The 23,962-nt window shown below is 39.9% G+C and overlaps 1 protein-coding gene across 4 annotated transcripts in view; it reads left to right on the forward strand.

Annotated features, from left to right (window-relative positions):
* The window catches only part of ITPR2 (inositol 1,4,5-trisphosphate receptor type 2), a 533,856-nt gene that overhangs the window by 388,960 nt on the left and 120,934 nt on the right, over window positions 1-23,962 (forward strand). For all 4 annotated transcript variants that reach the window (XR_012324486.1, XM_019936326.3, XM_033866983.2 and 1 more), the window contains one exon: window positions 414-536. Coding sequence is in view for 3 of the 4 variants with exons in the window: in XM_019936326.3 (XP_019791885.2) it covers window positions 414-536 (123 nt within the window). In the remaining variant the exon portion in view is untranslated. The remainder of the gene's footprint in view (window positions 1-413; window positions 537-23,962) is intronic.

The following is a 23,962-nucleotide window of genomic DNA, read 5'->3' on the forward strand; positions in this document are numbered from 1 at the left end:
TCTTGATTTGCTGACAGTAAGTTCCCTGAGGGCAGATACTCTGTTGTATCCACTGTTGGGTCCTCAGGGCAGAGAATGGTGTCTAGCACCATGTGTTCTTATTATTAGTGGGCCCTTAATAAATAATGGATGTTTATCAAGGTTCCAACATCTCCCAGTTGATGGGAACTCTGGCACAGTCAACATTAAAAAACCAAAGCCAAATTTCACAAAGAAAACAGGGAATATTGTAGGAAAATACTTCCATATTCATTTAAATACAGATGGTTTCCTAGGCTGTTTTCATTTAGAATTCTTTTATACTTTTCAAGTCTTAGGAAGCATTCCAAGTTTTAATTACACCTCATAGATGATGTAAATGCATGTTGTTTGTGGCATTTCAAGCCTTCTTGTTCCCCTTTGTTTTTTGATAGGTGGATGTGGTGAAGAATGCCTATAACCAAGGATTGGAATGCGATCATGGGGGTGATGAGGGCGGAGATGATGGTGTTTCCCCAAAAGATGTTGGACACAATATCTATATTCTGGCCCATCAGGTGTCACATTTTATATCTTTATATTGTTTTGCTAATCTTATCAATCATGTCTTGTGTCAACGCTTGCTATCATATTTTCAAGTTCTGGTCCCTCCATTTTTTCAGCACTTGCCTTCCTTGCTCTGGGTCAAGGAAAAGAAAAAGCTCCCGGAATACCTGATGGTGCCTCCAGGGCTGTGCTAGGGGCTGGTCCACAAGAAAACGATACTTGGTACCAAAAACTGGGCCAGCAGGGAGGAGACTATCCCATGTCCGAGCCTGAGGAATAGGTAAACCTTGGCAGCAGGTGGAAGTCTTGAAGGAGAGAGGAAAGAGGCTACTGAGAAGATAGAGAGTATGAAGTAAGGGATTGCATTCAGGTCAAAACAGGCTTCTGGCCTCTTTGAATTGTAGGTTGGCATGTGTCCTGCAGAAGCTCTAAAGTGACAACCTCTAACTGGGTTTTGTTGGACTTCTAATAAATATAAGGCTAAATTTACAGTCTTTTGAAGGAAAACCATTTCTATTTTATAGTAACTTGTGAAAACAGGTGCTTGATAAATTTTATTTGATAAATTTAATTTCATTAACCTGAAGATCAGCTTTAAATTTGCATCTCCTAATGCAGAGTTTTTAGAAGTTAAAAAATTGAAATGACATATGCCCATTTGATTTTATCCATATAGCTCTCATTTTCTTACAGCATGAAGTCCAGACTTCTAGACGTTCCCAATCTCTCTTTCTAGTCATTTTCTCCCACTGACAATCTCTTCCTTTTCCTGCTTCCCTGTACATCTTACCAGATAATTGAACAAACATTGGTAGATATAAGTAAGACTCTGAGTAGATTAATCTTTTTAGTTTTTAAATTTTTCCACTTTTATTGAGATGTAATAGACATACAGCACTCTGTGAGTTTAAGGTGTTAAAAGTTTCCTCTTTTAGACAGTTATTGCCCTTCTCTGTCCTTTGTATAACTCCCTAATGTATGTAACCATGAATATAATTTTTACAAAAAATTCAGGGAAGGAGGGCTTCCCTGGTGGCGCAGTGGTTGGGAGTCCACCTGCCGATGCAGGGGACACGGGTTCGTGCCCCGGTCCGGGAAGATCCCACATGCCGCAGAGCGGCTGGGCCCATGAGCCGTGGCCGCTGGGCCTGCGCGTCTGGAGCCTGTGCTCCACAACGGGAGAGGCCACAGCAGTGAGAGGCCCGCGTACCGGAAAAAAAAAAAAAAAATTCAGGGGAGGAGTCAAATTCTAAAAGATACTAATACAAGAAGCTGGTATCATTTTGTAATATAGTTGCACCATTGAGAAGATTTTTAGGTCTCTCACAGTGTAGCGAAATGCACAGATAGAACAGAAGAAGGTGAGGGCACATGGGTTATAGCTAGGAAGACAAGAGAGAATTTTAGTTATTGAGGAACTGAAAGTTAAGGTGAAGGGAACACTGAAGGAAGTAGAACACAGAGATTTAGGATCTGGAAAAGAAAGGGAGAGAGAGGGAGAGAGAGAGAGAGAGGGAGGGAGGGAGGGAGGGAGGGGGAGAGAGAGAGAGAGAGAAAGAAAGAAAGAGGGAGGGATAGAGAAAGAGAGACAGAGAAAGAAAGAAAGAAAGAAAGAGAAGGAAGAAAGAAAAGAAAGAGAAAGAAAGGAAGGGAGGACGGAAGGGAGAAAGAAATTGGGTGACAGGCATTGAATCAAGCTGGAGAAGGACTGTCCAGAGTCTGAATGAGTCTGAATGAGCCCGAACTGAGAATTAAAATCATATTGGTTTCTAGAATGAATATAGAAATACAGTGACACAGCATGGGTACATGATCAAGGAGTTATTTCAGAAGCTGTAGCATTGTGGAAGGAAAACAGCAAAAAAGAGAAGGGCAGAATGAGCAGTAATAAATTTTAGAAGAAGGAAGTCAGGGAATACAGCCACCCATGTCCTTTTGACTGAAAGCTAGTGTTGCTCTGTCTGGAAAGGTTATCCCAGCTACACGAGCAAGACCTGACCCTGTGTCTTTTAAGTGGGAAATGAACAACCAGACCAGCCAAGTCAGACCTAGAACAAATAGAGGAGGAGATGTTGGAGCCAGATCACCTCACACCCATGAAGAAAAAGTTTAAAAATGCAGTTTCATGTTACTACTTATAATATGAGTAACAATAAAAAGATCAACGTCAAGAAAAGACCTATGTTAGGTCAGTCCAGTTTTAAGCGGATTAAGTATAAGAGTAGAGAATACAGATTTTTAAAAACAGGTTAAGGGCTTCCCTGGTGGCGCAGTGGTTGAGAGTCTGCCTGCCGATGCAGGGGACACGGGTTCATGCCCCGGTCTGGGAAGATCCCACATGCTGCGGAGCAGCTGGGCCCGTGAGCCATGGCCGCTGAGCTTGCGCGCCCGGAGCCTGTGCTCCGCAACAGGAGAGGCCACAACAGTGAGAGGCCCGCGTACCACAAAAAAAAAAAACAGGTTAAGGTGAAGGTCGAGAAGAGTGGAGAATAAGGATAAAGGATGCAAGTGCTAGTCATGGATTGAAAGATTACGATTTAAAATGTGAAAGAAGTTTAAAATGAAGACAGCATAAGGTCAATGATTTTGATGGATTTGAGTTTATGAAACTGCTAGGAGAGAACAGATTAAATTCAACGATGATGGTGGAATTGTCTAAGGAGTGGGAATTCAGAAGCAGTTAAAAAAAAAGTAACAAGGGGTTAAAAACAACTTACTGAAATGAAGAGATGAAACAGTGGATGTGAAAATGGTCTGAATGGTTGTCTAGAGGTTTCTGAATTTCTGAAAACCAAAATGTTAGAAAAGTGGTAGTTTGCAGAGCTGGGATAGTACAATATAGAGATACATAAATAAAGCCAGTCTTCAGGAAGAGATAATGTCAGACTGAGTGAGGGGAAGAAGGAGGTTCGGAATTGCTGAATACTTAAGGGCTTGTGGTTAAATTGTAAGAGTGTAAGCGTGAAACGAGAGTCCATGGGAGTCCCTTCTAGGAACTCAAGGAAAGGACAGGAATGGCAAAATATATGCAACAGTATATGTAACCAGCAGTGTAGTTAAGCAAAGGTCTGCTCACTTTCTTCCAGTGACACAGGAAGTTGTTGCCTTGCCACTTTATAAATGTGTTCTCTGTGAGGTGACTTCTCCCACCAATTTTAATGAAAAATTCAGTTTTCACCCAGAAGAGAGCCCGCTGTGCTATTTTGATCTTTCCACAAATGACTCCTTTGGCTTTCTCTAGGCCAGCATATTGTGCTGGTTTCTTAGGAGGCCAAAGATGGTTGCTGAGTTCGTTGTGAACCTGTTGTCCAAATAGCCCCCATACTGAGACACAAATGCCAAAGACAGTGGTTGTGAACACTGCTTCAGAAGTAGCCATGTAGCTGTGCTCCAAGAGTTTTCTTGCATCCAGGTTTGGCTGTTTTCATCGCGAATGCAGAATCGTTTGGCTCCAGCGTGCTAATGACCATGCAGATTGATTTCTGCCTTTGCACAGTTCAGTAATTCCAAAACTGAGGTTCAACTTCCTCCTTGTTTTACTATAATCATCTTTTGTACAGACAGTTTATTTTGGTGCCCTCAGACTTTCAATTTTTGTTGTTATTCTTTTCATGGTAGTGAGGTAGTTCTGCTTTTTCCACCATGACATCCTTTTGGCCCTTCCTGTGGTTGGTGTTACAAGAAAAAAATAATGCTTCTTGTAAGTGTCTTGTCTGATCTACATAGAACTATAAATACATCAAAAAAGGGAATTTCTTAAGTTCTAATACCATAGTGTCGTGCAGAGAATTTCCTTAAAATTCAGCTGTGTGTCCGTTTTAGACTTTCTGTCCTCCACATGCCCTTCTCATGCGTCTCTGTCTCCTCTGTCTGCTCTAGTTTTGATCTTTTATATTCTGCTTTCTTCCTGTTCCTTCTCTTTATTCCTGTCTTTCTATAGAACAATCGCTGCCTGCAATCTAGAACATTGCTCAGTACTTTAGGTTAAGTTTAACATATAAGTCGTATTGTTTCTTTGAGTCCATGTAGCGATTTCTGTTTTTCCAAGACTTTTAGTTTAGCTTCATTTCTTCCTCAGTTGTGCTGAGATATAATTGACATATAATATTGTATCAGTTTAATGTGTTACAACATGTTGATTTGATACATTTATATGTTGCAAAATGATTACCACCATAGCATGAGTTAACACCCAATCCAGTAACATAATATCATTTTTCTTTTGTGGTGAGAACATTTAAGATCTCCTCTCTTGGCAACATTCAAGTTTATGATACACTGTCATTAGCTATAACCACTGGGCTGTACATTAGATCCTCAGAATTTATTAATCTTATAACTGGTAGTTTGTACCCTTTGACCCCCATATCTCTCCCTCTTTCCCCCACCTCCCAAACCCTGGTGACCACCACTCTACGCTCTTTCTCTGAGTTTGTCATTTTTAGATAGCACATCTAAGTGATATTATACAGGATTTGTCTTTCTCTGACTTATTTCACTAAGCGTAAGGCCCTCAAGTTTCATCCAGGTTTTTGCAAACAGAAGGATCTCCTTTCTCATGGCTGAATAAGATTCCATTGTATATCTATACCACATCTTCTTTATCCACTTATCCATTGACAGACAGCTACATTGTTTCCATACCTTGGCTATTGTGAATAATGCTGCAATGACACCCTTTATTTCAATACCTACTAGAATTAAGCCTAGGGAGAAGTGTTATGTGCTTTTCAAGATGAGGAGAAATATTATATAGCAAGCCTGTGGAAAGCAAAAATAATTCCTGGCTCTTAAGGCAGGAAAGCATGGATCCCTTTCATTGGATATGTGAAATTATTTTTTAAATATAGGCTTTAAATTTTTTCATCAGCATTTCCCCATGTCATTAAATAGTCTTTGAAAATGTAATTTTAATGTCTGCATAATTGTTCATCATTTGAATGTACCATAATTTATTTAATCGCTCTTTATTGTTAGACATTTAGGTTTCTAATGTTTTTGATATTATAAATTACGCTATGATTAACATCCTCATACATTAATCCTTGTCTGCTACACTGACTATTTGCCTAGGATAAATTCCAAGAAGTTTAATTACTAGGTTGCAGGGTAGTAACTATTTTATGGTTCTTGATACACATTATAAAATTGTTTTTCACAGTGTGATGGTAGTCATCTTACTGAATCTTAAAATTATTACCATTTAAAAAAAGCTTCACCAAGTTGATAGTGTCAGGAACATAATGACCACTCAACACATGTTTGCTGAATGAATTAATGAGATAGATGAAAAGGGATCTCATTTTAATTCACATCTTTTGGATTAGTAATAAAATGGACTGTCTTTTTTTGTTTGTTTGTTTGTTTTGCGGTACGCGGGCCTCTCACTGTTATGGCCTCTCCCGTTGCGGAGCACAGGCTCCGGACGCACAGGCTCAGCGGCCATGGCTCACGGGCCCAGCTGCTCCGCGGCATGTGGGATCTTCCCAGACCAGGGCACGAACCCGTGTCCCCTGCATCGGCAGGCGGACTCTCAACCACTGCGCCACCAGGGAAGCCCTGGACTGTCTTTTAATATGTTATTTGGTCATTTCTATTTCTTCTCTGAATTACTTGAAAATGTGTTTACCCATTCTTCAGTTGGGGTTCATTTTTGTCTTAGTGAACTTTAGTTAAGGTTAATACATCTTAGTCATAGTAGTTAGGTCTACTTCATCCTGGTTCATTTGCTTTTTAATGTTTTAATGATAGTTTTCTTCCACCACCTTGAGGTCTGTTAAACACTTACCTAGATTTTCTTCTAGTGTATAATGAATTCAGTTTTTGCTTTTAACTATGTAATTTTTCCGTGTCATAATGCAGGAATAATAAAAAGGTAAGTTCTTGTGTTAATTTATCTCTAAAGACATAGTCCAAGGTTTAGTAGTAACCGCGGTCCATGGGGGAAGGGTTTGTAGTAGTTATGTGAGTGTGGTGTAGGGCATGTGCGATCTTTACTGGAAGAGATCAGGGTCCAAATCCAAACCACATTCAGGGCCAAACAAAAATGAGTGATATGGGGGCAGGTGAGGCTGGGTCGATGGGGTGATATGGTAAACCTGTTGCTTACCTCTTCCGACTTTCCACCTGGGCTTGTAGGCTCTGAATTTCTTCTTCTTTCACTATTTCAAAAAGTCTGAATTTTGAAATTTAAAAAAATGTGAAAGCTCCTAATTTTTAAAAGTTGGCAACTCATTCAAAAATTTGTAAAACACTGAGCAGTCGAAGCAAAACTCACCAGCAGGCAAAATGCAGCTCATGAGGCATAGTTTGCCACTTGTAGAGTAAAGGATCTAAAGTTCTCATTCCTTTTTTATTCAGTTGCATGGACTTCTGCGTGCTTTACCAGATGTCAGGCACTGTACTAGATACTAGGATACAGTAGTGAAGGAGACCAGCAAGAGATCAGCTCTCAGGACATTTACATTCTGACTGGGAGCAGTGACAAATAGACGAACCAGAGAGAGCAGATAGTGACACAGGCTACGCGGTGAATGAGAAGAGGGTGTGATGAAAGACACTCAGGAGGTGCTGTTGTAGATTGGCTGATCATGAGGGTTTTCTCTGGGAAGGTGAAACTGAAGTTAGATCTAAGTGAAAAAGCAAAAGTCAGCAGTATATAATGGTGCAGAGTGTGGGGGAGCATCCCACAGATGGCTGGAAAGTGGCAGTGAGCTTGGCATGTTTACAGGAATAAAAGACCTGTGTAGCTGGACCTTCAGCCAGCCACCAGCACTTGAACACTATAATACTCACAAACACTGCACCTGAGGCTCATTTATTATAAGATAGTCATTCAAGAACATTTATTGAGCACCTCTTATGTCAAGCATTGCTTCAGTTGCTAAGATAGAAAATGAATAAAGATGCCATCAAAAAGCTCACAATTGAGTGTGTGTTGGAGGGGGGAGAGGGAGACAAATAAGTCATTATAACTGAATGTACTTAGGTTAAAATGGAGGTGTGCGCAAGACACGCTTCCCTTAGGAGTCAGGAGAGAATTCATGGAAGAGGTGACACTTGAACTAAATCTTGAAGAATAGGGGGAAGGGGGAGAACATTCCAGGCAGAGGTAATGACTTATGCACCATAGATATTTTAGAGAAAGGAACTTCTTTGGGGAATATTGGTAAGGATTTTGTGTGGTATCTACTTATGTGTTTATATGAAATGAATTACAATCATTTGAATTGAGTCAACATCTTTGATAACTGTAATGACCCTGATTGTAGGCATTTAACAAATATTGCATGAATGAGTGAATGAATGAGTAGGACATGATACACTTTAAAAATTTAGTATTTTATAATTTAAGTATTATAATAAAAAACTGAATAAAAATATTTTACTGTTATCATTATCATCGAATATCATAAAATTAATGATATTTTTCCCCACTGGAGTGTAAATCCTTGTGCACAGTTATTTTTTTCTGTTCCTGTGTCAAGTACATACCTAGCTATGGTAGACACTCAAGAAGAGTTTGGGGGAATAATTTCTTGTAAAAATGCATGTGTGCTGAGAATATTTTTATATAATGAAGGTACTCTGGAAGATTTATAGAATCCTACAAAATTGATATTAGCATTCTGGCAATCAAGGATCTTATTCAACTGCTATGGACTTCCTTTTTAATTTTGTAGTTTATTCTTTGCTAATCATGTCAGCAAACCCTACATAGGTAGGACCCTATGATATCTTCCCTCGTCAGGAACTTTTCTTATTTTCATTCATGATGCCACCTTTCTGCTGAACTAATATCTCCTCCTGTTCTTAAAATTCACTTAGTATTACCTTAGTTCCTTTAAACTTCAAATTGAAACCTACTTACCCCATTTCCAGTCAACAATGATCTTCCTTTATTTTGAGTTCTTATATCTATTATGTTCACCCCAAACTGCATACATTCTTTCACACTAGCTTACGCTGTGTATAATTCTAGAGTTGTTCTTTATTTCATGTATATAGGTCTAGGCTACATAATTAGTAGCAGATTCACAAAATCTGGGTACCCATAAGGCCTCATTAAAAAACAAAACAAAACAAAAAACTTCCCACAAAGAAAAATATCACAGGGAAAAATGCTTAGGTATTTAAATCCTCAAATAGGCACCTACATATCTTTCAACAAGCAACAGAGAATCTTGGGATTACAGCCATTTATATGACCTCTCAGATTCATGGTGAGTGGGAGCAATGAAAAAATATAGTCCAGGAAATGGATCGAAATTGGACTTCTAATTGTTAGTTTGCCGTGAGGATCTTGAAGCCAAGTTCAGTGGAAGCAAATATTTTTCTGCTTAACATTTCATGTTTGGTAGATTTATATTTATTTCTGAGTGACATAATTATTAGAGCATCAGTCTGAATTCTAGCAACATAAGAGGCCTTCACAGTGTCTTCAGCTCCTCCTTAGGTCTGCTCTAATTTCAACTGTATTCATTGAATTCAAAATCTACTAGGAGAGCTAGGGATACCAGGCAGGGCTGCATCTATATATATTTTTTTCCATGCAGGGAAATACATACATCTCCTAGCATATTTTAGACCTTTGGTTTGTTACCCTGTCCCCAGCCAAAGCCAATATCTCTTTCTTTCCTTTCAGGGGAGAGGATGGTAGGAACTGCCATCCTGTTTCAAGGACTGGGATGCTTTCTGTCATGCTGACAGAATTTGCTAGATATCTTGATAGTCCTCATTAATATGGGTTTTTTTCCTTAGAATTTTGGTCTCATAGCTGCTGTTGCTTGAGCTATATTCATTTTAAGCGATATGCATATACATTACTCTAAGTAGCTAAATTTTAATTTGTACTGAAGTCATATGAAATGTATGTATTGCTCAAACTACTTAAAATGTTTTCCTTAGAGACTTAGGCTGCTTCACCTCTTTGCCACTTCTATTTTCTTATGCTTATATGTAGTAATCAGCATTGCTTCATTTACTTTATTTGTAGAAATAGAAGGATGAGCTTGTAATTGGATACATAACTTCCATCTTTAATATCTTTGAAGGGTTTTAACTAACAATTTCTTCATCTTTATTATTGCTTGTAGTGCAGAGAGTAGAAAACACAGCTGGGTTTTCAGCTCACAGAGGCACTTGTAGCTCAGCAATTTGCTGGCTAGAATATAGTACAAACAGCTTAACTCTTATTCACCCCGAACCCTGTACTTTCTCCATTAGCTGATTACATCACTCAACTTCTCTGACTTCAGCTTTCTCTAAAAAAATATGATGAGTATCCATGAGCTATGTTTGCAGAGCAAACTTTCAGAGACCTATTGGCCACTAACTAGAGAGTAGTTGGACCCTGATGGCTCTTTTACTGGAGTAGATTATGTTTTAAATAACATAACAAAGTAACTAACCAGCTACTGGATATTTATGCATTTATTTATACCTTACCTACTTATAAAAGGAATTTGAGATTGAATAAGAAATACACTTGTAAAATTAGACTGTTAGAATACAAGATCAAAGCCTTGAGAAGGAAAAGAATCTAAGTGTGCTAACGGTCTCGGCCAATATCCTCACTGTTTATCAGTGGTAGCTCTGAGCTTCTTGGTAACCAAGAGTAAAAAATAATGGGCTGAGCCTGTGCGTCCGGAGCCTGTGCTCCGCAACGGGAGAGGCCACAACAGTGAGAGGCCCCCATACAGAAAATAAATAAATATATAAAATAATGGGCCATACAAGTCATACCTATACTATTCATTTATGACCAACTTATTACTGGTATTTAATTCTCAGATAAATGTATACAAGGGCAGAGGACAGCATGGTAAACAATGTTTTCTAAACTGTTCTGCAGAACGTACCAGAAAAAAAATGAACATAGCTGTTTTTAGTCCTCAGGGATAAATAATGATGTACACTTCTGAATTATAATTGAGTTGAATGTAAATAAACATGAAGTGTGTATGATACAACAGTCATTCTGAAAATAGATATGTAAGGTCACTTCATAGAGAGACTTTCATAATGTAGAAACTTTACAATATGTGAATTTAGTTGGAATAAAACTTGTTTAAATATCAAGAGATAGGGCTTCCCTGGTGGCGCAGTGGTTTAGAGTCCGCCTGCCGATGCAGGGGATGTGGGTTCATGCCCCGGTCCAGGAAGATCCCACATGCCGCGGAGCGGCTGGGCCCTTGAGCCATGGCCGCTGAGCCTGCGCGTCCGGAGCCTGTGCTCCGCAACGGGAGAGGCCACAACAGTGAGAGGCCCGCGTACCACAAAAAATATATATATATATCAAGAGATTATTTTATCAAATCGCAAAAAATAGGCTTATCCTAATTGCCTAGCTACGTGAAAAACCTGCAAATCTTGGCAAATAGATATGTAGAAATGTAAGCAACTGAAGGAACTTTGCCTGCAAACTTAACATAACTGCAGGTTTTCTTTTTTGAAAGAAATAGAAAAATCAGGTTCAGCTATTTTCCCCCTACAAGAAAGATATTTTTCTGTGTTGCTATCACAAGGCAGTTTGATGTAATAAAATAGGTTATTACAAACTAATGTTACTTTGAGCATTAATTATTCTATGTTTCTTGGCAACCAAGGCAAAAAAAGAAATATTTAAGTTACATGATACATATATAATGCAAAAAAAAAAACCCACCCAAAACCCAATCCTCCCCCAAAAACAACAAACCCATACTGATTATTAGTGAAGCACAACACTTCTTTGTACCTAAGGCTAATAGGAATTTACTGAGGGAACCCTCACTAGTAGTATTAATTACTGGTGATGTGATAGAGGTTTAGATTAATACAACTTAGTAATTTAAAAATGTCTGTCAGATACTAGATTAAAAAAAAAAAAGCTTAGCTGTATCCTGTTGCCGTGCATACTCTGTAATAATAAAAGGCAATCGAATTTTCAATAAAAATTTTAACATGATGCTATATAGACAATTGTCTCCACAAATATTCCTACATACACAATCCAGCACCTGGACAGAGCCTGGTGCATCAGAAGTGCTCCATCAGTGTTAAGGCTAATCAGATTTATTTTCATGACCTTCCTCAGCTAAATTCATTCTCAGTTCGTTCTTAATTCAGTGTAAATTTATTGATCACATACTATAACCTGGCTGTGTTCTCAGCAAACAGATCTAAATCCCTTGCTCAATGAGCCTGTATTCTTGTGGGGATGTCATCCTCCTTGAGATCACATTGCCTGTTCCTTTTGGGACAGGTATGCTGCAGACATCAACTGTGCCACAGATGGGGAATCCCGAGGGTGTGAAAATGAGAAATAGTCTCTACCCTCATGGAATTTACCTTTTATTACCGGGAGACATAAAGACAATCACTGCTCAGCAGCCCTGTGGAAGATGTGTCCCTGGGATGCTCTGGGATCTCAGGTTAGGGGTGTGCATGGGAAAATGAGTGTGTGGCTGCGACAGAGAGGGAGAGAGAGAGTTAGAGGAACAGAGATATAACTTTCCCCCGTACTCGATCATTTGCTCAGCGTTCAAGCAGGCAAATCAGCTTCTCTAAAAAACCCCTAGGCCATTGACCCATAGCTCTGCTCCCTTTTTTAGCAAAACGATCAAAAGTTGTATACAATCGCTACCTCCATTTCCTCTTTCTAATCTCTCTTAAATTCATCCCTGCCAGCCTTTCATCCTCACCATGCCACCAGAACAGCTCGTAACGAGGTCACCAGTGACCGCCACCTGGATAAATCGAACAGCTTGTCCTCAGACTCCATCATTATTTGTCCTGTCACTAATATTTCACACAGTCGGCTGCTCTCTTCTCGAAATACTTAGCTTTCATGCAGCACGATTGATTTTCTGCTTTCCGCTTCCTCTCCAGCCCCTTATTCTCAGTTTCTGTCACTGGTTCCCATTCCTCTCCTGCTTCTATTAGAAGTGTTCTAATCAGAGTGTTCTAGAACCCATTCCATGGCTCTCTCGTCCTCTCAGTCGACACTCCCTCCCTAGATGATCTCACTCAGTCACGTGACTTTAAACTCCAGCTGTACCATAATAAATTCCCAATTTGTATCATCAGCGTGAGCCTCTCGTCTGAACACCAGACTGGTATATGCAGCTGCTTGTTTGAGATCTGCATTTGAATGCCTTTTTAGGCCTCTCACACTTTACATATTTGTAATGAAACTCTTGATTCTCCCACCGTCTTTTAAACTTAGATACAGACCCAGACCCTGTGACTCCAGAACCTTAGTTTCTTCTCATTACTCTAACCCAAGGCTGGGTTGATGCCTGTGCTGTGTGCTCCCATCACACACTGTGCTTACTCTGATCACGGAACATATATCACTGAATTACTGTGGCCTGTTTACTTGTTTGTTACCACTAGACTCCAAGTTCAGCAAAGACAGGAGTTGTGTTTTATTCATTAATGTGTTGCCTAGTGCATAGGACTGTGTTTGATACAGTAAATACTTTTGATTGACTGAGTAAATGAGTGACTATTACAGTTAACAGGCGCCATAGATCACTAGAAAGGAAATAGGTTAATATTGGTGTTGCTATAGAGGGCTTTGCGGAGGGGCTAACATTTTAGATGAACCTTATGTATTGATAAGATTTAGATAAAAGGAGAAAAGAGGAAGGCATTTCCATCACAGGAAAGGAGAGAGCAGAGGAAGAGGTAATAGTCATCATGATATATGTATGGAGGTGAGGAACTCTGGGACGCCACAACAAGGGATATGGAAAGCAGCGTGGTGCAGATGTAGAGGGAGAATGGAGGGACACATCTTAGCAAATTCTGGAGGGTTTTAAGCGCCAAAAAACAATTCAGTCAAAATATTTATTGAAATATAGCATAGGGCTTTCCTGGTGGTGCAGTGGTTGAGAGTCCGTCTGCCGATGCAGGGGACGCGGGTTCGTGCGCCGGTCCGGGAAGATCCCACATGCCGCGGAGCGGCTGGGCCCGTGAGCCATGGCCGCTGAGCCTGCGCGTCCGGAGCCTGTGCTCCGCAACGGGAGAGGCCACAGCAGTGAGAGGCCCGCGGAGCGCAAAAAAATAAAAGATATCCACCAACTCAAAAGCATTATTACAAGTCTTCAAAAGATCTTTTAATGATTATACTTTTATTCACGAACTAGTTTATAACCTGACATTACTAAGCAAGTATTTGAAGATAGGTCAATTAAAAAGGAACCCAAGAGAAAATAGAACTACCATATGACTCAGCAATCCCACTACTGGGCATATACCTTGAGAAAACCATACTTCAAAAAGAGTCATGTACCACAGTGTTCACTGCAGCACTATTTACAATAGCCAGGACATGGGAGCAACCTAAGTGTCCACCGACAGATGAATGGATAAAGAAGATGTGGCACATATATACAATGGAATATTACTCAGCCATAAAAAGAAACGAAACTGAGTTATTTGTAGTGAGGTGGATGGACCTAGAGTCTGTCATACAGAGTGAAGTAAGTCAGAAAGAGAAAAACAAATACCGTATGCTAACACATATATATGGAATCTAAAAAAAAAAAAAGGTTCTGATGAACCTAGGGGCAGGACAGGAATAAAGATGCAGATGTAGAGAATGGACTTGAGGACACGGGGAGGAGAAGGGTAAGCTGGGATGAAGAGAGAGAGTAGCATACACTACCAGATGTAAAACAGATAGCTAGTGGGAAGCAGCCGCATAGCACAGGGAGATCAGCTCGGTGCTCTGTGACCACCTAGAGGGGTGGGATAGGGAGGGTGGGAGGGAGATGCAAGAGGGAGGGGATATGGGGATATATGTATGCATATAGCTGATTCGCTTTGTTATACAGCAGAAACTAACACACCATTTTAAAGCAATTATACTCCAATAAAGATGTTAAAAAAATTTTTTTAATTTTAAAAAGAGAAAATATAATTAGTAAACATGTAAGCCAATATGAAAACACTTATTTCAGAGCACAGGTAGTGCTCTGGATGTATGTGTTTGTGTGTGTGCTTGCGTGTATCTGCCTATGTTTATTGGTTAACTTGTTTTTCCAGCTCAAACATAAGTGAAGAAAGGTTAACTATATAGCTGACACTTTATTCCAATGATACATTGTAGAAGTATGAGATGGGATGGGATGGCAGGACATAGGGATCCACTTTACTCTTTTGGTCAATAGATCCAGTGGTAGAATATTAAGGTTGTGTATGAAAATACTAAAATAAAAAGATTTCTGATTTAATAGCCAAGAGACTTTTGTAGGTATGTGCGTCTTACTAGTAATGTAATGAGCTTACTCAGCCTTTATGTTTTGTGCCTGTTGGTGCAGAATTACTTACAGAGGCACAGAAAAGTGAGACACCATAGTGACAAAATAATGCTTGAAGATAAACTGTTGAACTAAAAAGTCAGGTTTCAGAAACTGAAATAGTTATCCTCAGCCAGACCAAAAAAGTCCCCCATCTACATCACAACCAAGCAGTTATTTGAAATTATAAGTAGGGGAAAGTTCTGGAAAGTCCCTTGTTGGGATTCATGTTATCAATGAAATAATATCGCTTCTAGAGATATAAAATGGTTTGGTTCAAAATATATCTTTTTTCCTATCTGTCTATCTATATCTAACATTTTGTCAGCTGTATGAGATCTGCAAAGTATTTGCAAGTGTGTTTTACTTTTCACTTTTATCGGTAACTTTTTGCAAAGGGCCGCGTAGTAAATATTTTAGGCTTTTTCAGTTATACAGTCTCTGCTGCAAACATTTAACATGCCATTCTAGTGCCAAGCCAGCCATAGACAATACATAAAGAAATGAGCATGGCCATGTTAAAATGAAACTTCATCTAAGAAAACAGGTGGTAGGCCAGATTTGACCCACAAGCCATCGTTTGCAAACCCTTGCTTTAGATGATTTTTAGAATCTTCACAATCAGAAGTTTCTCACATTTGAAAAACCTTTATGAGTCAGAATTGGTAAGTCATTTATTTGCAAGTATCTTTCGTGTTTATATTTATAACATTCAATTCACTTTGTATATGAGTGTAACACACATGCGTACACACACAACAGAGAGACGTACACTTAGAGCGTCTGCCTGGGTAAAAACGAACTCACTGGAGGTTCTTTCTTTCCATTGCTATGATTCTGTGATTTCAGTCTTCTGTGAGCAGTGGAAGCCTGATCCTAAATGACAGTTGACTCTGACCAGGCAGCGTAGGTTGAATCGTCAGATTGAGAGTATGAATGAATCAAGTAGGAAACAGGAGTGTGAGTGAATCGAGTAGAACAGAAGCAGAAGAGGGGAACATGAAGGCACAAGTACTTGAAATGACACAGATCTAGGGGTGGAGGTTAGAGGTCAGAGTAAAGAAACTTCGCTGGGGAAAAGGTAACATTCTGCTTCCATCTGGTACGTAACTGGGGAAACACTGTGTATTAAAGTGGAGGTCAAAGCAGTGGTTCTGCCATTGTAGTGGGCATCAAACTCCTGGACCCCGTCCCCAGATACTTTGATTGAATAGGTCTGGGGTGGAACCCCAAATTGCCTCTTACCGTACATCCTGGGTATTTTTATTCAAGTTGTCCGCAGGCCACGGTTTCAAAGAAACTGCTCCAGAGGTTTGCCCTCATCATCTTCCCTAACTGTCCCTGGGGCTGGTCACCTGACCCAGATCCAGCCTCTTTTGAACTTTCTACCTTCCTGCTATCAAACGAATCTGATTATCACCTAATTTTCTTTTATGTGAAATTAAAGGAATTAATCTGAGCTATTTGTCAACAGAAAGAATCTTTTTAAAAAACTCGCATCAAAACAAGCAAAAACCATAACTCTGTCCTCCCTGGGCATGTATTCTTTGACCCCCTACAGCAGTGTGAGAATCCTGACACTCTCACTGATTTATATGTAAAATTCCTAAGGACCAAACCAAAAGAGAAGGCCAGAATGGCTGGGGCACAAGGTGGGAGAGGGCCAGAGATGAGGCTGCAGAGGTTGGCAGGGTCAGGTCAGGGCATGTAGAGCCTCCTAAGGGGTTTGGCCTTTATCCCTGGAGAAATGAGAAGCCATCACCATCATATAAACGCAAACTCCACTTCATTTCTGGGAATGGCATGAGGAGAACCGGAATGTGGGAGAGTCTTGGATAACTGCCAGGGGTAGAGTCAGTGGCTGGTTAGATGATGATGCATTTCACAAGACTGGAGATAGAGAAGGCTGGGAGGTGGAATGGGGGGAGAAGAAGCTTGGTTCTAGACCTCTGGTGTCTGAGGAATTTATGGGATATTGGGTCAGAGGTGTTTAACCTGGTGTTGATTGTAGGTACTTGATTCTCAGGAACGAGAGCTGGGCTTGGAACATGGATGGACAGAGACATTAGTATATTGATGCTATTGGAAGTGCTGGGTGTAAATGAAATTTCTCAGGAAAAGCAATTGGAATGAGAGGAGGAAAAAGATCGAGAATGGAACACTTTAAAGGAAAGGAGGAGAAAGAGAAACGTATAGGTTGAGAATGAGAGATCTGAGCGAATGGGACATGAAAGCAAGATAAGAGAGAGACTCACAAAGGAGCCGGGGACCAGGGACTCCAAGGAACTCCATACACAAGGTGCAGCCCTACACCCAACCCCAGGACTTGGCACTTAGCAGGTTACCACCAGTCTCACTAAGAGCAATCCATACTGAGCAGTGGGGGCCGTAAACAGACAGCAGTGAGCAGAGGAGGCTGTGGGATTAATACCTAAAAAGGAGGTTCACTCCAGGTGCATGTTAGAGTCAGAGAAGCAGTGAATCAAAACAGCTTAGTCAGTGTATCCTCAGCAGCATGAAAGTGAAATATCAGTTCTAAATCTTAGAGGGGAGGGAGGATGAGATAAACACTGGTGGCATTACAACTCAAATTGTCTCGCTGTCACTGAGCAACTTCATTTATACCCTTAATACACTGCAGTTGCTCTTCAGAAGACGTGGGTGTCTGCGTGTGTGTGTTTTGTTTAAAGTGTCCATCCAAGATTTCCGCAGCCTCCTCATGTATGTTTGTCTCTGCTCTTAGCACATTACCCAAAAGCACTACCAGTAAAGGGCTAATAGGAAATACAGGTTCTCCATTGCACAAGCAGATCTTTAGCTGCCAGACAAGGGATTTGTTTCAGCCGGTACCCACCCCACGTGATGCTCCACGGTTCCCATCTGGCAACGCACGCTATGGGATCACAGCAATGGTGCTAATTAAATGTCAGCGGGCTCAGGAGTTGCAGCAAGGCCTTCGCGCTCAGATTCCTGAGACAGAAGCAGGAAGGAGAAGCACGTCAGCCTTCCTGAAGCTCATTAGGGTTGGGGAGGGCTCGAATTCAGACAGCTGCCGTGTTCAGATCCTAAGTGGATGCTGCAAGAGGGCCCACAAATGAGCTCCAAAAGGAATAAACAAACATTTGTCTATATGGTATTAACAGGAAACACTTTCTTTGGGCAAGTTTTCCTTGACATCCTCCATCACCCCCTATTTTATGGACTGCATCCCTGATTCTAGAAGTGCGTATTTAACTCGTTTTTGAAGTTGATCACTCCCACACGTTCAACACTGACACAAATGAAGGGAGAAGTTTTCCAAAGTAATCAGTTAAACACACATATCAAGAAAAGATCAGTGCTGAGGCTGCAGGTGGTGAGAGGCAGCCAGACCCTTCTGGCTTCTCCTGAGGGCCCTGACCTTCTCCTTTCTTGTGTGTTGCCGTCTGCGTTTACTGTGGCGCAGGGAAACAGTCTGAAAATCATCACCGGCCTCTCCCCGGAGCTATGCTGAGGTCCTTTTCTCATTGAGTGGCACGGTCCTCTAAGCAGTTACCCAGCTAGTAAGCCGGCATTCATCTTGACCCTTCTTCCACCCCATGCGGACAGCAAGGCCCACCAGTTCTGCCCTCTGGGCAACCCTCAGACCTGCCCGGTCTTCTTCCTCTTCCTGCCCTTCTGCCTGGATAGCTGCTGCAGCAGCTTCCTTTCTCTTTGCCTCCAGTCAAGTCCCTCTTTAATCCACTTTCCACAGGGAGGTCAAAGGGATTGTTTTAAAATGCCAACTGCTCGTGTCTGTCTCCTGACCCAAACTTTTCAATTGCTTTCAGTAGAACAGGGCACACACTCAGGAACAGGGCTTGGGAGACCTTTGATGATCACGTGCCTGATTACTTTAAAAAAAACAAAAAGTTGGCTCATAGTTATCAAGTACTAAGTGCTGTATCTCATGTAATCATCACCATAACTCTCTGAGATAAATATGAATAAGGTACTGTTATTGGACAGGGTCTGTTCTGAGCCCCTGATGCTAAGCACTGTGCAATCCCACTCTCTAGCCGTCTCTATCAGCATCCTTCCTCTTGTACTTTATATTCCAGAATCTGTCGACATCCTTCACTACCACCTAGTCCAAATCACCATCATCTCTCACCTGAGTTATTCTAATAAGCGTCTAACTGTCCTCCCCGCTCCATTTACCCCTGCATTCTTCAATGTCTTCTCTAACAGCAGCTGCACTGAACCCTTAAAAATGCAATGCAGATTATGTCATCTCTCTGCTTACAACTTTCTGATACTTCTAGTTTCTAAACAAAAGTCAAATCTGGGCATTGGCTTCATAAGCTTCTCAGTATGACCTGACCCCTGTGCCCCCTCTACCTATATCTCCAGCCACCCTCTTCCTCCCCAACTTAAGCCACACTGGTCTCATGGCTGTGCTTTGAAGCCAGCAAACATAATTCTGCTTTATGTCATTGAATTTACTGTTTCTTCTGCCTTTTACATTTCTGTTACAGTGTTCTGACCATTTCATTTGAAATGGCAGCCTCCATCCCCCCTAGTGTTCATTCCTCCATCCTCTGCTTTATTTTCTTCTTAGCACTTTCCCCTTTTGGTAGACCATAGATTTGCTTGTGTATGTCTCCCCCATGACCAGAAAGTCCACTCCGTAAGGGCAGGAGTTTTGTCTGTTTTGTTCACTATTGTAATCCCTCATGCTTAGAGAATTACTGGGCACACACTACAGTTTCCTGAAGTATTTTAGAATGAACACACAAGGCATACACCAGTCATAGCACTTAGCTCATGATTGCTTACCTGATGAAGAGAATTTTGTTGTTGTTGTTTTGGATTGGGATAAGTGGGTCTTTGTGTTACGTTAAAATTGCATATAACGTGCTTTATGGATCTAACAATATTTATGGATAATTCACGACCTCGTCATGTAGTACCAAAGACGCTTAAAATGCAGGCAGTAGCTTTGTCCATAGTATCTATATGTTTGTGTTCAATGCGTGTTTCTTTAGATGTCTACCAGTTAGCTGTGTATTTTTTAAGAAAGGAGAGCAAATCTTCCTAAATGAGTTTGTCTCTAAATTTTCTTTCCTCCTTTTCTCTCTTTTCTTCGCATGCCCTCTCTTTGTCTTCTCATTTGCAACCTGGGTAATTTAACTTCTCAGTGACTAGATAACATTGAAAAGGTGTTGGGTGTCACAGAATGAACAAGTAACAGAAGACATCTGTTTGCAATTCTTTGTCTCTTTTCAGTTTGATTCAACTGATCTGAATCCTGACTTAGAGCTGAAATTCACCTTGCCTTCTCATTTCCTCCTTCATTAGGTTTGCCTTTGAAAGGCAGAAGTTCACTTGAGCAATAATTCTCTCACTTTTGAGAAGCGCTCTATCTAACAAAAGCTGACCTTTTTTTTAAGCAGCTGTTGATTAGACAGTTAAACATAGAGATGGCACTAGCATGGTATTTCTCAGTCTGATGTAACTCAGAAATAGAAAGCTGCAGAAACCGGAGGTTGCAACGCTTTCAAGCAACTGAGCTTGAAGTTCCTGAAAATGATCTCGCAGTGCTTCCTCTCGTCTCCCCACACTCCACCCCTGATTTTACATCTGGCTCGTGGGTTCACTTCAGATTGGATTCTTGAGCACACCGCAGGGTGAGAACTGTTGTGAAAATCATCATTAGGATTCCAAGCCTTTAATTAGGCCACTTTCAAATGGCTTTGTCAAGACTAAGAGCAAGAGAAAAGCAACTGGCTCATTCTTAGAAGAGGTTTATCAGAAAGGAGAGTAGAATAGTAATACTGTGCTCTTCACTAAGTCTGGTTGGTTGAGGAATGTCAGGGGCATTAGAAGCACAGACCCTCCAGTAATTCTCTTTGATATGGTATTGTATGTATTATTGTTATTTCACAGCCAGGTAAATCAGACATAAAAAGGTCAAGGGATGTGTACGTGTTCCCATGAAAGGTCAGGGACAGAACCAGAGATAGTCCCTTAGTGTGAATAATAATCCCACTTACTCCAACAATTACTGTGAGAGCAAGAATTCTCTAAGTTTTCCCAGCCAACCATAAGACCTACTTTAATATGGTCAAACCCTCAAAACGATGGCTTTCTTCACCTCTTGGTGCTTTCCTTGGGGGGGAAAAAAGATCACTAGAAACAATGAAAGAATCAGAATACTTTTGAAGAGATAAGCAATGCTATAATTCCTAATTTCTTTATGTTGTAAGTAAATGACTGCTTATTCCAGACAGAAATTAGAACGTCTTTCATATACACAAATTGTAATTCAACATTTTCTAAAAATCAATCTCTTTTGGAAAATTAACACATTTACCATTAAAAATTGAACAAAAACTCTCTATCTCTGCCATCCACCCATCCATCCAGCTCTCCATCCATCCAGTAAATATTTATTAAGGAGCTGTTCCATGCTGAACAGTGTTCTAGTTACATAGGACACAACTGTGAACAAAGCAAAATTCCTGTCCTCCTAGGACTTATATTCTAGGTGAGGGAGATACACTAACATCAAATAAATAATAATGCACACTCACATTTCATTATTTTAATTGTCATGGAGAAGGATCCTTCTGTTCTGCTAGTGTTTCCCAAGCCACATTTGAAAAATCACTAAGGAGGGGACATAATTGTAAATATCCAGCAAATTTATTTCTAGATGCTTTATTTCTATTATTATTTCTAGATAATAATACTAAAGTATTATTATCCTCTTATCTCTGGGTCTGAAGAAATGCATTACTTCCTCTATGGGAATAGCAAGACCCACAAATTTCAAAGACGTGTCTCGGGCTTCCCTGGTGGCGTAGTGGTTGAGTCCGCCTGCCAATGCAGGGGACACGGGTTCGTTCCCCGGTCCGGGAAGATCCCACATGCCGCGGAGCGGCTGGGCCCGTGAGCCATGGCCGCTGAGCCTGCGCGTCCGGAGCCTGTGCTCCGCAACGTGATAGGCCCGCGTACCGCAAAAAAAAAAAAAAAAAAAAAAAAAAAAAAAAGACGTATCTTTATTTACATCAAAAAGAAATAGAGTCTGAAGAAATGTCTGTCATCAATTCTACAAAACAAAAGCAAAAACCCGAATGTACATCATTTTGGGGTTTCCTAGACATCAGCTGCTGCTTTCCTTGTCATATTAATGTTTATCTGTATTTCGGGTAAGCTCACTAAACATGTAGAATTCCTCTTTATTTCTTGCTCTTCACCATGAAATATTTTATTTATTTCGACTAGGACTGCCAAAATAATTAATATAGAATATTTTTGTAAAATACAGGTTTCAGAGAATATGACTTACTTAACATACGGTTTATTTTCATGTAGTTTTTAGTCATTCAGAAAATAATGATGTACATTTTTACATTGACATCAGAAGCAGTTCAGATTTATACTTTGCTAAAGTTTGCATGAAACAATGTAAAATGGCAGGTATTTTCCCTTAAAATGATAAATTCTTAATAAAATACTAATATATATAGCTTCTAAGTATTAAGGTAGGAGAAAGTGTGACCTGTTTCAGTTGAAGAAATGAAACTAAAGAATAAATATGACAAATAATTGTAAGGAAAAGCTTGCTTTAGAAGGTAATTTTGTTCATCTATTCATGAAAATACAATTATAAACTAATTTTATAAACTAATATATTTATTATATAGTATAATTATGTAAACCTTCTAATAAACTTTTTTTATTTGAATGGGATTTTAGTAGAGAAGTCTTTTTATTTATTTTTTAAAATTTTTATTAGAGTATAGTTGATCTACAGTGTGTGTTACTTTCTGCTGTACGGCAAAGTGAATCAGTTCTACGTGTACATATATTCACTCTTTTATTAGATTCTTTTCCCATATAGGTCATTACAGAGTATTGAGTAGAGTTCCCTGTTACTATACAGTAGGCCCTTATTTGTTATCTACTTTATATACAGTAGTGTGTGTATGTCAATCCCAATCTCCCAACTTATCCCTCCCCACTCATTCCTCCCCGGTAACCATAAGACTGTTTTCTACATCTGTAACTCTATTTCTGTTTTGTAAATAAGTTCATTTGTACCATTTTTTTTAGATTCCACATGTAAGTGATATCATACGATATTAGTCCTTCTCTGTCTGACTTACTTCACTCAGTATCACAATCTTTAGGTCCATCCTTGTTGCTGCAAATGGCATTCTTTCTTTCTTAATGGCTGAGTCCTATTCCATTGTATATCTGTGGCACATCTTCTTTATCCATTCCTTTGTCAATAGACATTTAGGTTGCTTCCGTGTCCTGGCTATTGTAAATAGTGAATACAGAAATCTTTTTAAAAGAGCAGAGTGAGCTCAGAAATTGGAAGCCATGAGTGATAAGTGACCAGTTTTCTTTTAATTAAGTGGAATACTTTTGATGTGTCTGATCCCAATTTCAATTTTTTTTGAAAAATGGATTCAGTAAACTACTGTTATTAAGAATATTTAATAAATGTTTACATTTTTCTTTTAGGTTTTTAAAGGAAAAAACTTCTTTTAAAAAAGTTGCTTCTTTTATGTTTTAGATTACAAAAAAAGGGGATTTCCTGTCAAGAATATAAGTTGGTCATAGTGATATTAAGGACCAGGATTCTGTTAGGAGGATTGGAATCTCCTAGAGGGTTGGTTAAACCAGGTTGCTGGGCCTCACCCCCAGAGTTTCTGAAGGTGAGGTGGGACCTAAGAAACTACATTTCTCATGAGTTCTCAGGTGATGCTGATGTCGCTGGCCCTGGACCACATTCTGAGAACCTTTGTATTAGCATGAATATTAGCCATCAGTAGGAAAGCTAGATTCTTCATCACAATTTGTAATGCTTTCTGTCACAACCTTAGTACCTAGAAAACTTACTACTTTCAATCATTTAAAAATGCATTGTTTCTTGCCTTTTTTGCCCCCTCTCCTTCTTTGCCCTGCTTCAAGGGTTGAGCTATCATATTTATTATAACCATTAAAGGTCTTTTATTGATTTTACTATAATTTTGGACAGACCCTCATGAATAGGAGTCTAGATCATCTGGAAATTAGGAGTTTTACAAATTTTCACAAATTTCTTGTCATTTTGCATGTATCGTTATCTTAGTTTGGCCACCGTTGTAAAATGGAAATAATAAACTGACCCCTAA

The sequence above is a fragment of the Tursiops truncatus genome, chromosome 11, assembly GCF_011762595.2.
Source record: "Tursiops truncatus isolate mTurTru1 chromosome 11, mTurTru1.mat.Y, whole genome shotgun sequence".
Classification (NCBI taxonomy): domain Eukaryota; kingdom Metazoa; phylum Chordata; class Mammalia; order Artiodactyla; family Delphinidae; genus Tursiops; species Tursiops truncatus.